The sequence below is a fragment of the Myotis lucifugus genome, unplaced genomic scaffold (assembly GCF_000147115.1).
Source record: "Myotis lucifugus unplaced genomic scaffold, Myoluc2.0 scaffold_39, whole genome shotgun sequence".
NCBI lineage: Eukaryota > Metazoa > Chordata > Mammalia > Chiroptera > Vespertilionidae > Myotis > Myotis lucifugus.
The window spans coordinates 5,076,295-5,089,861 of NW_005871087.1; the positions used below are offsets into that span (position 1 = coordinate 5,076,295).

At 39.7% G+C, this 13,567-nt stretch overlaps 1 protein-coding gene across 1 annotated transcript in view; it reads left to right on the top strand.

Moving 5' to 3' along the window:
• Positions 1–13,567, top strand: part of NGLY1 (N-glycanase 1) — a 45,148-nt gene continuing 31,581 nt past the window's right edge. Inside the window, exons 1-3 of the mRNA XM_006087632.3 lie at positions 1–126; positions 5,310–5,326; positions 8,760–8,874. Coding sequence (XP_006087694.3) covers positions 1–126; positions 5,310–5,326; positions 8,760–8,874 — 258 coding nt within the window. The remainder of the gene's footprint in view (positions 127–5,309; positions 5,327–8,759; positions 8,875–13,567) is intronic.

Sequence of the window (13,567 nt, forward strand, 5' to 3'; positions counted from 1 at the left end):
ATGACTCTTGAAATACCAATGTGTGAAGATAATCACCTGGGATACGAGCAACTTGTTTCCTTCTCCTGGGAGCCGAAGCGCAGCTCCAGGTCTCCAGGGGGCCCGACAGATTCGGGGGACTGGGAGGCAAGTTTGGCTGCTCGTTTGGAGTCATTAGCACCTCAGCTCCTGTCGTGGTCGGCAAACTCATTAGTCAGCAGAGCCAAATGTCAACAGTACAACGATTGAAATTTCTTTTGAGAGCCAAATTTTTTAAACTGAAACTACATAGGTAGGTACATTGTTATTAAGGTAATTAGGGTACTCCTAAGGCTTAGGAAGAGCCACACTCCAGGGGCCAAAGAGCCACAGTTTGCCGACCAGGCTTAGATCAAATGCCGTGTCCTCAGCAGGGACCTGGAGGGCAGGGAAGTGGAACTAGCTTAGAGGAGTACCAGGGGCTTTAGTGTTTATCAGGTCAGGATGGTTATTATCTAGGTTCTCTGGGCCCCCTCGGCCCCTGGAGCACTTGACCTTCCAAGTGGTGGGTACATTGGCATGAAGTCTAAAAGGAAATCCCTGTTAATTTCAAGTTCTAGATGTCATGTGACATTAGCTACAAGTGCAGTGTTTTAACCCATGGCAGTTACAATAGTGGTCATATAGGTAACATTAGTGACTTAAAAGTAAACTCAAGGAAACACATAGGGAGCCCTTATTATGTGCCAGATGCCACATGGGGTGCAGCCTGTGCACTGTACACAGCTACACAATTGTGACCTATGTGGGGACCCCCTTCTTCCTCTGTGACCCCTTTCTCAACTCATCTTGCATCGGTTCTCAACCTGTGGGTCGCGACCCCTTTGGCGGTCGAACGACCCTTTCACAGGGGTCGCCTGAGACCATCCTGCATATCAGATATTTACATTGCGATTCATAACAGTAGCAACATTACAGTTATGAGGTAGCAATGAAAATAATTTTATGGTTGGGTCACAACATGAGGAACTGTATTTAAAGGGCCAGAAGGTTGAGAACCACTGCCCTAAGGGGTCTCACAGCTCTTCAGAGCACCAGGATGCCAGTGGACTTGGCATGAATGAACTCACAACTCACAGGTTGACTTCTCCAGAGCCCATCAGCTGGGACCTCCCATGTGGAAAGCCGCCAAACTATTTAAACACCACTATTCAGAAAAGGGAAGTGGCCTTGTCATGAGGATTTGCTTCTGCTTTCAGTGCAATGAAACCCAAAAAATTCTAAGATTAAGGTGTTTTGAGGAGGGATATCCTTTGCAAGCAAATGTCTTGGCATCATAATCATCATTATGAATGTTTACCAGACTCATAGAAGAAACTGGCATGCTGTCAGTTCATGTTACAGCCTTTCACTGGCTTGTGTTTCTGATCTTAAAAAGTGTTTATCTGAAAAGGGAATTAGGAGTTTGGAACTAATATAACAGGAGATGGTATGAAAAACTACCCATTTTAGTTTGTCTTAAGTAATAGTATTAGTCTCTGCCCTCATATTCTTAGAATTTAAACTATTTCAGGTATGGGAGTGGAGGGGTGGGGACCATCCTTTATCTTTCAAGTCCAGAGACCTGCTAAACTCTTTAGAAAGCTTCAGCTTTATTCTATATTTCTAGCCACACTACATTACAGATTTGCTAATCTAACTTATTTGAGGGTTGAGAACACCAAGGTTTTCTGTTCTCGTTGCTGTTAGGGGGAACCTATTACCCTTAGGGATAAGGCACTGTGTAAGCAGCGTCTTGCTATCCCTTGCTCCTACCTCAGGGTCTGGCATAGTATTTCATAGAATGAGAGCTGAAATGAAAATTTCATTAGCAGATTTTTTTTGTTTTCACAACAATACTTGTCACTATACACAAGTGAAAATAATACTTTTGGTTAAGTTTTTCTGTTTTAGATGATGTTTTTCCTATTTCCCAACTCAGAGTCATAAAGCTAATGAAATTGCAGAATAGAATATATGCTAATTTGCATGCACTATAGGCCATGGATTTGCACCTTTTACCTTTTCCCAGTTCACTGACTTCTAGATAAAGATGATCTGTGTTTAGTGATACCTACTTTTTCAAAAATATGTAATAGTTTCACTGGCATTCCACATGGTTTTCTAAGATAATTTGTTCTTTTTAAAAATTTTGATTTTCCATTAATTTCCTTATCAAACTTTATATAGTTATTGCTTATGAAAGCACCATATATGATTGGGAAGCAAGAATGGAAAGTGTTTTTTTCTTTCAAATAAAATAAATATGTTTGGGAGAAAGACACAGGTATGGAAAATAGCCACAGCATAAAATCTAGAGAACAGTTTTCATGACAATGCTTGTCACTTGTTTATGTGAGGAGATAGCAGGGGGACCTAACACAGAACAGTTTTGAGAACAGAAGTTTGATAAGGTGAGTCCAGTTAATGGAGTAGCAGAGAACTTGTATTTGACATGATAGGCAAGACAAAGTGATTAGTTTCTAGACTGAAAGAGAAGCATATGAAGGAGTTTTGAAAAGGCATGGGTTTCATTTGTAAAGCTATTGCAGGAATCATAAGCGTAAATGTGGATAGAATGGAAAGCGAAGTATTATAAGCAAGGATGGCCAATTTTGGATGACTGAATGCAAGAACTGGTAATGTGAGGAGACATCAAAATAACTTCAGATTTCTAATTTAGGTTATTCTCGACAAGGTAGTAGTTAAATGAGGATTGGGGAGTTTGTTGGTATCTTGCATGGTGGAGAATATATAAGGTTTGTGATCAGGCTGGTGAGTTTAATTCCCCAGCCAACCATTTTATAAAAGTGTGATTATAGGCAATTTATGTAAACTCTCACCTACTTATGGGATTTTTGCAAAAGGTAGACATAAACGACTTGGCTCATGTTATCTATCAGTTTTTCATGTTAAACAAGCTACATTATGTGTGTGTTTCCCTTGTGGTCAGCTAGAGAATTGTAGAGTTAAAGCCAAATATGGTTCCCACATGGTTCTAAGGCAGATAAATGTTTTTGAAAATGTACGTGTATCTCCGAATAACAGATTTTCAGAAGGACTAGAAATATTTTAAATGACCTACAAAGCAACTTTTGTGATTAGTAATGACTAAGTTTCCATTTATGTGAACCCTTTCTAGTATTTTGCATTCCAAAGAGGAAGAGGGCTGGTAAATGATCAGATATATTTCATTCTCAGTGTTTCTGAAATAGAGAAAAACATTTTTTTCTTTTTTTCTTAGCTGCTCTTACTTCAGTGTGAAGCCTATTGTTAACATTTCTTTTTTTTTTTTAACCTTTTTATTCCTTTTAAACTGAGCAACTCACTTGGTTGCTTTTCCTAACATTTCTGAAAATCTTAAAATATAGTAGACTAGTGGCTCGGTGAACGAATTTGTGCACATTGAAAGGAAATTAATTAGAATATTTTAATATCGCTATTCGCCCTTTCTCTATAGTAGAAGTGTCAACCAAGTTCACAATTGACAATGACAGATGGAAACACACGTGTGATTGGTGCCAGTGAGAGCTTTATATGTACCGTGCGTATGCGAGTCAACTTAGCCTTTTATGAATATAGAATAAACTTGCTTAATTAGACCCGCTTTCTGATTTAGCTAAGCTTTTTCCAGCCCAGTGAAGCACCCCAACTTATCTTTCAGATAATTGCCAGCAACACAGCAGTAAATATCAACACGAAGCAGATTATTATTGTAGATCATGCAGGGAGAACAAAGGGTAAAATATTTAACTGCAGCAGTGTTTGACTATGTATTCTGCGCAGTGAGACCTGAAGTCATTTTCAAGGTCCACCATTTCTTCTTTTCAGTCGGGTCAAGTTTCTAAGCTTCTGTTTTCTGGCTAATAAAAAGAAAATAGGATTCCACCAAGTCTCCTATCTACCTATTCCAGGACTTCGGTGAGGATCAAATGAGATGAGGCACGGGAAAATGCTTCACAGACATTTGGTTAAAGTGTGAAATGTTTGCACCTGGCTATAAAGCAAGTCATGTCCTGGGCTGAAGAAACTCCAAGGAGACTAGTCGCTAAGGAGAGGAAGCTGGGAGCTGCTATGTGATGGACAGTTGGACACTTAGCATATCAGCCTTTTATATGTAAGGAGAAAAGCATGACTTCCCTACCATTGCAATAGTAAAAACAAAGACCTTTTTTCCCCCATAAATTAAACAATTTGGTAGATATTGGGGGTGAGACAACTTGGCAGACACCAAAATATGTTAAAAGTTATGGTTGAGTGAGGTACCAGAAATTTTGCTCCCTTTCAGGACCCCATTCATTCACTGTCATTATATGACAACACCCACCCTCCAAAAAACTCATGTAAAGATGCAAAATAGTTGATAACAAGCAAAATAAATACTACAACTTGCAGAGATAGTCAATGGTCAACAGAGATTTAAAAAAAGAAAAACATTTGAGAAAAGTCTGCAGAGAAAATTAAGTTAATGGAAGAAGATCAAGCAAAAATAAAGATGATTCTTAGGGATACTTTACCAGTGGTTCTCAACCTTCTGGCCCTTTATAGTTCCTCATGTTGTGACCCAACCATAAAATTATTTTCGTTGCTACTTCATAACTGTAATGTTACTACTGTTATGAATCGTAATGTAAATATCTGATATGCAGGATGGTCTTAGGTGACCCCTGTGAAAGGGTTGTTCGACTGTCAAAGGGGTCGTGACCCAAAGGTTGAGAACCGCTGCTTTATACACTGCAGGATAAGGAGAAGAGTAATGAGGTCAAGAATAGTAGACAACCTGGGATGATGCAATAAAGCTAGAGATTCTGAAAGTGTTTGCATGCACTTTTCCAAGGGAGGAAATGGAATTTGAGGTCTGATGATGGCCATATAGCAACATTCTCTAAGCCTTTGAGTGCTTCTGGGGCAGACTTTTGGCATCAGTCTGGGCTCAAGACCATGACTGGTCTGCTCAACATATTTAAAAAGAGGAAGATAGGATTTGGGTAACTGGACATTATACTGTAATTTTGTTGTTGTTGTTTGCAATTTGCTTTTAGTGGGAAAAACAGATAAATGATATGTGAGGTCCATCCATGTTATAAAGATAAAAAATTGCTCAATAGAAACTAAACTATACAAAACCTATAGCAGAGAAGCTTTATATCAACAGTTAGTGTGAAACATAAAAATAAGCTATATCAAAACAGTGGTGAGAGTGGAAAGAAAAATGAGAAAATGAAGCCCAGTGAAAGACTTTGATCATGTGAAATCTGGAAGCTGTTGAGAAAAGGGAGATTGAAATAGCTCAAGCAGTTTTACAGCGGTAGAATATATCATCCTGGAGGTACTGATGTGTTTATTACACCCTATGGAATGTGTTGAAAATCATGGGAAGATGCATAATTTATCTGTAACTAGCTTTGATAATGTAGGATTATTTTTCAGTTTAATGTTTTTTGTTTATGTGGTAAGAAAGGCACACTTGTGATACAGTGTGGCATAGATGCCAAGGATGCTAAACACTTGCTGTGCCCAAGCCAGCCTCTCAAAATAAAGGCCTCAAATGTCAGTAATGCCAAGATTGAGAAACCTTGCACTAAAACACAGAATGAAAGAATACAATAGAATATAGCTTTTTCTTTGAGGTTCTCAACTATGATTCTCAAATGAACTGGAGTGAATAACCATGGTTTTGTTTGTTTGTTTGTTTTTTGTTTTTTTTTATTATTTTTTTGGGAGGGGCCGACCTACTTTTTTATTATTAAATCTTTATTGTTCAGATTATTATACTTGTTCCTCTTCCCCCCTCCCCCGCCCCATTGCTCCCCTCCACCCGGTTCCCACCCCACCCTCTGCTCTTAACCCCCCTCCACACACACACACACTGTCCTCATTCCATAGGTGTACGATTTTTGTCCAGTCTCTTCCCGCACCCCCCACACCCCTTTCCCCCCCGAGAATTGTCAGTCCACTCCCTTTCTATGCCCCTGATTCTATTATATTCACCAGTTTACTCTGTTCATCAGATTTTTTATTCACTTGATTTTTAGATTCACTTGTTGATAGATATGTATTTGTTGTTCATAATTTTTATCTTTACCTTTTTCTTCTTCCTCTTCTTAAAGGATACCTTTCAGCATTTCATATAATACTGGTTTGGTGCTGATGAACTCCTTTAGCTTTTCATTATCTGTGAAGCTCTTTATCTGACCTTCAGTTCTAAATGATAGCTTTGCTGGATAAAGTACTCTTGGTTGTAGGTTCTTGGTATTCATCACTTTGAATATTTCTTGCCACTCCCTTCTGGCCTGCATAGTTTCTGTTGAGAAATCAGCTGACAGTCGTATGGGTACTCCCTTATAGGTAACTGACTTTTTTTCTCTTGCTGCTTTTAAGATTTTCTCTTTGTCTTTTGCCCTTGGAATTTTAATTATGATGTGTCTTGGTGTGGTCCTCTTTGGATTCCTTTTGTTTGGGGTTCTCTGTGCTTCCTGGACTTGGAAGTCTATTTATTTCACCAGGTAGGGGAAGTTTTCTGTCATTATTTCTTCACACTGGTTTTCAATATCTTGTTCTCTCTCTTCTTCTGGCACCCCCATAATTTGGATGTTGGTACGCTTGAAGTTGTCCCAGAGGCTCCTTACACTATCTTGATATTTTTGGATTCTTTTTTCTTTTTGCTTTTCCGGTTGGGTGTTTTTTATTTCTTCGAATTTCAAATCTTTGACTTGATTCTTGGGATCCTTGTCTGCTGTTGGATCTCTGTATATTATTCTTTATTTCAGTCACTGTATGCTTAATTTCTAGTTGGTCCTTTTTCATATCCTTGAGGGTCTCACTAAATTGATCGGCAGTTTCTAGAAAATTCTTGAAAAACCTTATAACCGTGGTTTTGAACTCTATATCCAGTAGTTTGCTTTCCTCCATTTCTGTCATTTGTGATCTGTTCCTTTGTCTCTGCATTTTGGCTGCTTCCCTCTGCACTTTACTTCCGCACCTCCTGTGAGTCTCAGTATGCTTTTCTCTTTCCTTTTAGTTGTAGAATTTTCACTCAGCCAGCCTTCCTGTGGTTCTGGGTGATGTCCGTTTTGTCTTTTAGTTGTAGTTTTGAAGTGGTTGTGCGAGGCAGCAATTTCAGGTGTTTACCTATGCCGCCATCTTGGTTTCTCCCCCTTGGTTTTGTTTGTTTTTTAATTTCCAATAGTGTGAAGCTAAAATTTTTGTAAAATACAATGAAAGTTTCATGGCAACATGAATACTCTCAATTGCTTTCCTTCTTGTGAATGGGTAGCAAAGTGTTTGTAGGTTAGCACCAATCTGTGTGGACATTTTGAGAATTTTAGAGATTTTGTCTATGAATATTCTTTAATAAATTTGTATAATTTTTGAAATTAAGGAAAAGAGGTTTAAAAATGATTCATATAGTATTTACAACAATTGGGCAGTAGGGAATTGCTTGATGGAAAAGAAACATGAAATTTGTCAAGACTTCCACAATTAAAAATTCTTTTGGGGGTGTTTTTATATCATAATATTCAGAGAGCATGTTTAGTTAGGGCAAAGATAGTCAATCAGTTGCTAGCATCCCCAACCACCACCAGTTTCATACCCTGGGCAGATGGCCTCAAAACTCCTTCCTATGGATCCCTGACACAGCCTCAGAATCCTTAATATAATCCTATGGAAGCCACCACCATTTAAAAAGAGTTGGTATCAAATGTAAAACCAACTTATCATACTAAATTATGTTCCGAAGATATTTAGAGTATAATAGTATGATTACCTTAATTTTGTATTTCTTTCTTTTTTTAAAAAAAATAGCCTTTCTGATTTATCAAGGTTCTTAATAAACTCAAATCAAAGCTTTTCATATGCCGGTCTCATTACATGTATACTATTCAAAATCTTAATTATGGTAAAAGAAATTCATATCTTCATTTTATCATCATATTTGCTGTGACAAAAATATATCTTGAGCTGAAGCAGAACTTACAGTAAATACAGCCAGTCATTGTTTAGGGAAGAAAGAAAATCAAGTGACTAAAGGTATACCTAGGTTCATGTTTGTCAGAAGTAAAGTCTTTGAGGAACTGTGATCTGTTTTATAGCTTCTTAGTTTCTTTTATTCATTTATTTCATAAATGTTTATTAGCCACCATCTATGTGTCACACACCATTCTTTTTTTTTTAAATATATTTTCATTTCAAAGAGGAAGGGAGAGGGGGAGAGAGAGAGAAACATCAGTGATGAGAGAGAATCTGGCTGCCTCCTACACGCCCCCTACTGGGGATCGAGCCCGCCGGAGAATCGAAATTGACCTCCTGGTTCATAGGTTGATGCCCAACCATGAGCCACTGCGGCTGGGCCATCACACACCATTCTTAATGATTGAGATTCATCAGAACAAAGTAGGCAAAGCCTTCAGCTGCCTCTTTGGAGCTCGCTGACAAGGATTTTTTCCCTAGCAACCTAAAAACTCATAAAGGTGTCTAGCTTTAATAGCACAGTATTAAAATATCACATGGATTTCCTATGGCAGCATTAATATTTTCAGCTGTGAAATTAAACAGTGATGTTGTAGAAATGTGTGGTAAGGAAAGAATCACAAAATCAGACACTTTTCCAGACTGTGCTCCCCCTTTCTTTAAAGTTGGGATTTATCCTACTTTGTAGGAATATAGCTGGTATAAAATGTGAAAAGGAATGCAAAAAAACGTGAAAAATATTAACTGTTACATATAACATGTAATCAGACTTTTTTTTTGTTTTTAATCAGAAACCCTAATGATGAAAAATACAGATCTATCCGGATTGGAAACACAACTTTTTCTACTAGACTCTTGCCCGTCAGAGGAGCCGTTGAATGTTTATTTGAAATGGGCTTTGAGGAGGTAAGTCTGTTCAAGGGTTTCTTCTCTTCTTCCTCCTCAATGAATGTATGAAACATTCATTATTGTGTTGATGGATAATTACCTAAATTAGATTAATATTTTTTAAATTTATTGATCATTGGGGAAATCTGTGGGACTAGTTATTTCTTCACCTATTAGACATTTAAAAGTCACAATAAATATATTGTAAAATATAACAACTCTCCCACAGGGAAAAGTCTCCATCTGAATTGTGAGGTCAGACATGTAACGCAAGGAAGGACCAAATTCTAGCTCACTTTTGACTTTTAGCAAAAACCTGATTTGTGAGCACACAGAATACAAATAGGGTGTAACCACCTGTCTCAATAAGAAATGAAAAGATTAAAACAGAAAAAGTGAGCTTAGTTGCCACACATAAGTTCTGTGACAGGAGAAAAGAATCCCAGTCTGTTGTTTTTTTGTTGTTTGTTTTTAGGTCAAGAGAAATGTATGGTGTTTCTATCTTCTGTCATCTGTGGGATAGTTTAATTTTATGACACAGTGAAAGTAGTAATCAGGATTGTGAATTTTCTTTATGTGTATATGCTTAACTATTTATAGTTTGTGGAATACTGAAAAAAGTTGAACCAGGTTATGGAGACTCAGTTGTCAGTAGCAGTCAGAATTGACCAGGCTGTAGAAATTGTTAGGGTGCTAAGTTGCTATAAGATATACTTTCAGACATCATCCAGAACCACAGGAAGGCTGGCTGAGTGAAAATTCTACAACTAGAAGGAAAGAGAAAAGCACACTGAGACTCAGAGGAGGTGCGGAAGTAAAGTGCAGAGGTACGGAGGCTTGAGCGCACGCGGAAAGGGGCTGGCAACGGAGGACACCGGTGTCTTTTGCAATCGGGAGGGAGGCACAAGCTCCCCACACTCCAGTTCCGGGCGAGTCTCTGGGGACCCAGACTCATACGGGAAGAAACTGGACTGTCTGGCAGCGGGCGGAACTCGAGGGCGGCTTTCTCTCAGAGGTGCTTGCAGCAATTACTGGGACACTGAGACGCGGGACCTCTTAGGGCAGGACTGAGGATCAGCCATAGCTGTTTGCTCCGCCCTGTTGATTCCCTGAGACCCCGCCCCACCCAAGCTGTGCCCAGAGGCTTTTGCATATGAATGGGCTGGCCCTTTGAGATCTAAAATTACCTAACAAACTGTAGCTGGATCAGAAAGACCCAGATTACCCAAAAGAAGGCCCAAGGCCCCACAGCAGCTTGCATTGCTTCACAGCTGGGCCTCATCTGGGCACCTCCAAAACCCAAACAAGGAAGAGGAACCTGCAGATCTCTCTGTAGCTCCTGTTGGTTAGCCTCAGGCAGAGGCTAAATTAGCACCTCCTTAGAGATCCAAGAGCCCGTGTACCTAGTGGTCAGAGTGGCACCATCCAGATTACAACTCCTCAGATCTATAAGGGACACACTCAGGGGGCAGACTCAGTGAGCACCAAAGCCCCACTGAAGCAAGTCTTGCCCCATAAGGGTGTCTTCAGCACAGAAGTTCTCCCACTGTAGACACAACTGATTCTCACAGACAATTGGCCTGGAGGTCAATTCCTCCCAGTGATACCTACAACAATCAAGGCTTAACTACAGCAAGACTGTGCACACAGCCCACAATGGGGTGCACCAAGAGTGTCCACCCCAGGTAATGGGGGAGACTGAGTCACTGGGTCCTATAGGACACCTAGCACAGAAAGCCACTCTATCAACACAGGGAAGCATAAAAATGCGGAGACAAAGAAACAGGTCACAAATGACAGAAATGGAGGAAAGCAAACTACTGGATATAGAGTTCAAAACCACGGTTATAAGGTTTTTCAAGAATTTTCTAGAAACCGCCGATAAATTTAGTGAGACCCTCGAGGATATGAAAAAGGACCAACTAGAAATTAAGCATACAGTGACTGAAATAAAGAATAATATACAGAGATCCAACAGCAGACAAGGATCCCAAGAATCAAGTCAAAGATTTGAAATTCGAAGAAGTAAAAAACACCCAACAGGAAAAGCAAAAAGAAAAAAGAATCCAAAAATATCAAGATAGTGTAAGGAGCCTCTGGGACAACTTCAAGTGTACCAACATCCGAATTATGGGGTGCCAGAAGAAGAGAGAGAACAAGATATTGAAAACCAGTTTGAAGAAATAATGACAGAAAAGTTCCCCTACCTGGTGAAATAAATAGACTTACCAGTCCGGGAAGCACAGAGAACCCCAAACAAAAGGAATCCAAAGAGGACCACACCAAGACACATCATAATTAAGATGCCAAGAGCAAAAGACAAAGAGAGAACCTTAAAAGCAGCAAGAGAAAAACAGCTACCTACAAGGGAGTACCCATACGACTGTCAGCTGATTTCTCAACAGAAACTATGCAGGCCAGAAGGGAGTGGCAAGAAATATTCAAAGTGATGAATGCCAAGAACCTACAACCAAGATTACTTTACCCAGCAAAGCTATCATTCAGAATTGAAGGTCAGATAAAGAGCTTCACAGATAATGAAAAGCTAAAGGAGTTCATCAGCACCGAACCAGTATTATATGAAATGCTGAAAGGTATCCTTTAAGAAGAGGAAGAAGAAAAAGGTAAAGATAAAAATTATGAACAACAAATACATATCAACAAGTGAATCTAAAAATCAAGTGAATAAAAAATCTGATGAACAGAGTAAACTGGTGAATATAATAGAATCAGGGGCATAGAAAGGGAGTGGACTGACAATTCTCGGGGGGGGAGAAAGGGGTGTGGGGGGTGCGGGAAGAGACTGGACAAAAATCGTACACCTATGCATGAGGACAGTGGGGGGGGGGGGTAAAGGCAGAGGGTGGTGTGGGGAACTGGGTGGAGGGGAGCTATGGGGGGTAAAAAGGAACAACTGTAATAATCTGAACAATAAAGATTTATTTTTTTTACAAAAAGATATACTTTCCTTTGTGTCTCACTGCTTGCCTCCCCAGATTCTGTTTCAGGCCTTAGGAATGTATTAGTGAACTAGGTAGATATACATCTTTTTTTACATGAAGCTTGCATTCTAGTATGTTAGACAGATATTAGACATGAGGAGTTAGAGGGGACATTTTCGGTTGTCTTGGTGACTGAAAGATATTAATTACCAGCATTTAGTGGGCAGGGACCAGGTTTGCTTAACATCTGACAACGAGAATTATCGCAGCAAAAATACATTAAGAAACAGGTTTGTTAAATACTAGAATTCTCATTGATATCTTTTTTTTAAAAAATATATTTTATTGATTTTTTACAGAGAGGAAGGGAGAGAGATAGAGAGTCAGAAACATCAATGAGAGAGAAACATCGATCAGCTGCCTCCTGCACACCTCCCACTGGGGATGTGCCCGCAACCCAGGTACATGCCCTTGACCGGAATCAAACCTGGGACCCCTCAGTCCGCAGGCCGACGCTCTATCCACTGAGCCAAACCGGTTTCGGCTCATTGATATCTTAAACTGTTATTGGACCTAGGACATTAAGCCTGTAATTTTTTCCTTTGATGAAAATGTAGTGCTGTTGATTAAACTTGTTTGGTTCAGACACTCTGGCCATAATCATGTTCTGTTGGAACTCGTCCTAAAAAGAATGAAGGGAAGGGAGACAAGGCATGAGCAGCATCTCTGTCTTAGTGTCTGTCTTATCAGGGCCTCTCTCACCTGTGGACTGAGACATAGTCCCAGATACTTTTCCTGCTATTTTCCATCGCTGTCCATAGTGTCAGCTATTTCTCTCACTGCTCCTCCACTAACAACAGTAGGAGATCAGAAGCCTCCATACTTGGATTTAAGCCAGACGTCTGGTTTCTTTTCCCAGACCCTATCATAGATGTGAGGTAGTTCCTTCTAATGTTGGAAAAATCATTGTGTTCCAATTTGTGCCAATTATCATGTAGATAATCATTACAACTATAGAAATAGTCTCTTTTTGCTCATCCCTTCCAACTATACAAATGTGGTTTTTGGTCTCTGTTCAGTCTAAGTCAGTAATAGCCTAACAATTAAGATCATGCAGTTTGAATGCTTGCTCTGACAGTTCTGTAGCATCAGGCAGGATATTTAACTTCTCTAAGCCTTCATATTTTCATATAAAAGTGGAGATTAACCTAATGCCTATCTCTCAGGCTGGTTGTGAGAATTAGTTTAATGTGTGTAAAGTGCTTAGCACAAGGCTAGAACACATTCTATATAATAAAAGCCTAATATACTAAGTGTCCGGTTGTCCATTCAACCAGTTAAAGCGTAATATGCTAATGATATGCTAAGGCCGCTCAATCACTCGCTATAACGTGCACTGACCACCAGGGGGCAGGCGCTCTGACTAGTAGGTTAGCTTGCTGCTGGGGTCAGGCCGATAGGGACTGAGCAAGACAGGCCTGACATACCCTGGAGCCCTCCCGCAGTCCCTCCCCGGCTGGCCAACCTCCCGCGTCCCTCCCCGGCCCAATCGTGCCCTCTTGCAATTTGGGACCCTGAGGGCCTCTAGTAAACACAGTATGTGGAAATAGTCTCTTTTTATAGCTATTATGAGCAATGTATGGAGCTTGCTGGCCTCTTTCAGCTTTTTTAAAAAAGAATTAATGTAGAATTGATTTTCATGTCATTGAGTAATGTTTTGGTGTTAATTCCTCCAGGTCTGCCATCACCAGGAAAATAACGTTATTCTC